At 43.8% G+C, this 3,404-nt stretch overlaps 1 protein-coding gene across 1 annotated transcript in view; it reads left to right on the forward strand.

The window, feature by feature from the left end:
• LOC104619230 (kinesin-like protein KIF13B) overlaps positions 1 to 114 on the forward strand; it is a gene marked incomplete at its 5' end in the record, with an annotated part of 54,355 nt that extends 54,241 nt beyond the window's left edge. The window contains 1 exon segment of the mRNA XM_010285030.1: positions 1 to 114. This exon segment is cut by the window's left edge and continues 30 nt beyond it. Coding sequence (XP_010283332.1) covers positions 1 to 114 — 114 coding nt within the window.
• Positions 115 to 3,404: the final 3,290 nt, after the last annotated feature.

Here is a 3,404-nt window from a genome sequence, read left to right on the forward strand (position 1 = left end):
TCAGCCTCTAACCTGGCTTCGCTCACAGCCCTGGTGAAATCAGAAGGAGGATCCACACCGCGACCAGAGAAGAGCCAGAAAAATGCGGAGAACAGGAAATCCTGGGCAAACTGAGGCAGCGCTACCCACTGCCGCCAAACACCGTGCAGCGCAGCCAGGGGAGCAGGTCTTCTAGCTTCGGGAAGCTGAACCAACTGTGTGAACTTCTCGTTTGTGGCAAACACTAATGAAGAGTTTTTCCTCTGCTTTTGGGTGATTGACATGTTAATTCTTTGCCTTGTCATGGTGCTGGATCTACGTCCTTCGTTTCCTGTTACAAATTGTGATGCTTCAGGATGTGACTGACGGCAGCCGGTGGGTGAAAGCTCGTGGCGGTGGGTGGGTGTAAGCTCTGCTCTCTTCCACCTTTCACAGAAGGAAGAGACACGTAAATTGTTCAAATTATGGCATGGCTTTCCAATAGCTACAAAATATTACCCATGCACCGGTGCTTCTCTCGGTGTGACTGGCAATTTAAAAAAAAAAAAATCCTCCCCAAAATAACAGTTCTTTTCTAATTTCTTAAGAGCTGTGTCCATATCACTGTAAGCTCTGCTCTCTTCCACCTTTCACAGAAGGAAGAGACACGTAAATTGTTCAAATTATGGCATGGCTTTCCAATAGCTACAAAATATTACCCATGCACCGGTGCTTCTCTCGGTGTGACTGGCAATTTAAAAAAAAAAAAATCCTCCCCAAAATAACAGTTCTTTTCTAATTTCTTAAGAGCTGTGTCCATATCACATAATACGTGGTGAAAGGGCAAGGTTATAATGATCCCAGACAGGCAGAGAAGCAAACATAAAACTTTACTTGGCAATAAAGAACCCCCCAAAAAAAGCCCTTTATTTAAAAAAGCCACAGCTGTTTGGTTATGTGACCTGGGAACAGTGCCTGTTCTGACTACTGTCCTGTTGTCCCTCTCCCCTTCCGTGGGAATCAGCACAATCTTTCTAGATAATTTGTTGGGAACGGGAAAAGTCCCATGACCTGCTCTGTAATATTTTTTGATCCCTTCTTTTTAGGAAAGAGGGGAGCTGAGTAACTTTGCTGTCTGCGATCTATTTAATGTGTGCTCTCACCATGACGGGATCCCCTCTCTCACTTGCCCCAGAGCATGGCAGGACCTTCTTCTCGGTGGTTGTCTCCTTGGGGTTGAGAGGATTTTGCCGAGATATCAGCACTTCAGTGCTTTGGTGTTCCCACCCAGGCTTTGGAGGCACTTGATTTTTACCAGTTACACAAAGTGGAGGGTCGCTGTCCTTGTAATGGGATGAATCCAGTCTATTTATTTTTATTTATTATTTTAAAATATGAAAAGTTTGCGCTTTACAATCATCCACCGCCTGAGGTTGCACAGAGGAGCTCTGCTAGCACCGTGCCGAGCGTCGACCCGAAGAGGAGGTGCCTCCGTCGCCAGCTAAACCACCCCGGCTGAACAGCTTGAAGAGTCGTCCCCAAAATGCATCCCTCTCTTGGAAGTGGGAGGTTTGGGCTGGCTTTTACAAAACCTGATTTTATTTTTGGTAACCCTTGCTAGTTTTTAACTGCCTGTGGCACAAATTATATATTACCGCTGTGTGTGTATATATATACATGTGCACATATCTACATACACGCACTTGTTTTCTAACAAATCAAGAAAGGCCGCAGACTTTTGTATTCTGGGCTGTTTTTATCTTGTTTAGTCATCACGGGGAGATTGGACATCTTGAGCAATAGACGTTTTATCTACGTGGGGAATATTTAGGATGCTAAATTAATGATTAAACTTTAATACGTATCGAGTTGCTGCCCGTGGGTATCTAAGTGCCTTAGCCGTCTGGTTCAGAGGTCCAAGGGAAAGATACATTGTCATCAAAGGAGATAGGGATGCTTAGAGAAGGAGATAATTATGCTGATTTTCTGTAATTAATATCATTTATGCAGAAGGAATAAAATTAAAATAGAAACTAATCTGTAGCAGAAATAAGTGGGATGGGTTATCATGCAGCATGCATAGTACTGCCAGGGATTCGTATATCCTTTCAGCTTTGTGTAACTTGTTTCAGTGTTTCCTAAATTTTCGTAAAGGAATTTTAATATAAAATGTACAGACCAGCTTTTAAAGATATTTTTAGCGTACAGTTTTTCCTCCTTTTCCTTTGCACGAAGCTCCTGTCCGTTCAAGCCAAGACGATGGGAGAAATTCAGTAGTAAAGAATTCAGATGCTAAAGTGCCGTTTTTTAAAATGGTAACTGTTTTTATAGACGTGCTTCGTGCAACAAAACGATGTTTAGTTTTGGGGTGTGACGAGCATTGCTGATGAAAGACCACCCGCTAATTAATATGATGCCTCTTATACTGCCTTGTAAGTTTTCTAAAATTCATCTTTACCATTTTTCTAATTGCACTTTGTTCTGATGTGCTGCAGAAAGTTAGCTAATGTGAAACAGCCCCCTGACTGATAGCTGGTTTTTTTCAGTCTCAGCATTTCATTTACTGCATTTAGGGATATCTTTAAAACTTCTTGATGTTTGCTAGGTGGCCCCTTTGGGGGAGATACGAAGGGAAGAACCTGTCCAGGTCCTTTTGAAGCCTCTTTTCTTGCACCGCTATCTCTGAAGACTGGAGTTCTCCAGGGCCAATGTTGCAGGAGTGAAAGCGTCAAGCAGGAGGCCGTTAATAGTTCACTATTTATGCTCCCCACTATAAATTCCTCTGGCCGTATTTGTACTACAGCTCTGACGGCGTAAGGACGTGCTTCAGTGTTTGCACATCTGGGGCATGTGGTCGGAGGCTGCAGCCGACTGATACGGGGTGGATTTCCTCTTCCACCGCCCTCGGTCGTGTTACAAAACCGCGCTGTGCGTATTTCGAGGGGTATGAAACGCAGTTTGAACAGAACGTACTTGCTGCCTCCTCTAGGATAACTTGTCCTGGAAGCAAACATCTTAAATATGGCTGGTATGTTTTCAAACATCAGTGGATGATTAGCGTGACGAAGTGGCTCTGTTACAGAGTGCCGGGTTGACTTTGGTGGAGGGAGGATTGTACTTGTAGCTCTCTTGGTTTTTACAGTCTCGTTTGACTTTTGAAACTAAACCTCCTCTCAAATCCCACTCTGACCGAATCACCCCGATGCGGCACAAGCTCCAGAAAACCAAACAAATCCAATTTGGCCATGAGGATGTTCTTAGAGGACTTCTCTGACTCCCTTCTGCTCACCCCAGCTTTCCTGCGCACATGGGATTTCTTCTAAAGATATCTTCCAAGATTTTGGCACAGTGAGTGCACATTCCTCTACTCAAAGCCATCTGTTACTTTGCACCAGCTAAGCCAACTAACCAGAAAACGGTTTAAAACCATAATGAAGGTTATATTT

Source organism: Phaethon lepturus, unplaced genomic scaffold, assembly GCF_000687285.1.
Source record: "Phaethon lepturus isolate BGI_N335 unplaced genomic scaffold, ASM68728v1 scaffold20614, whole genome shotgun sequence".
Lineage (NCBI taxonomy): Eukaryota > Metazoa > Chordata > Aves > Phaethontiformes > Phaethontidae > Phaethon > Phaethon lepturus.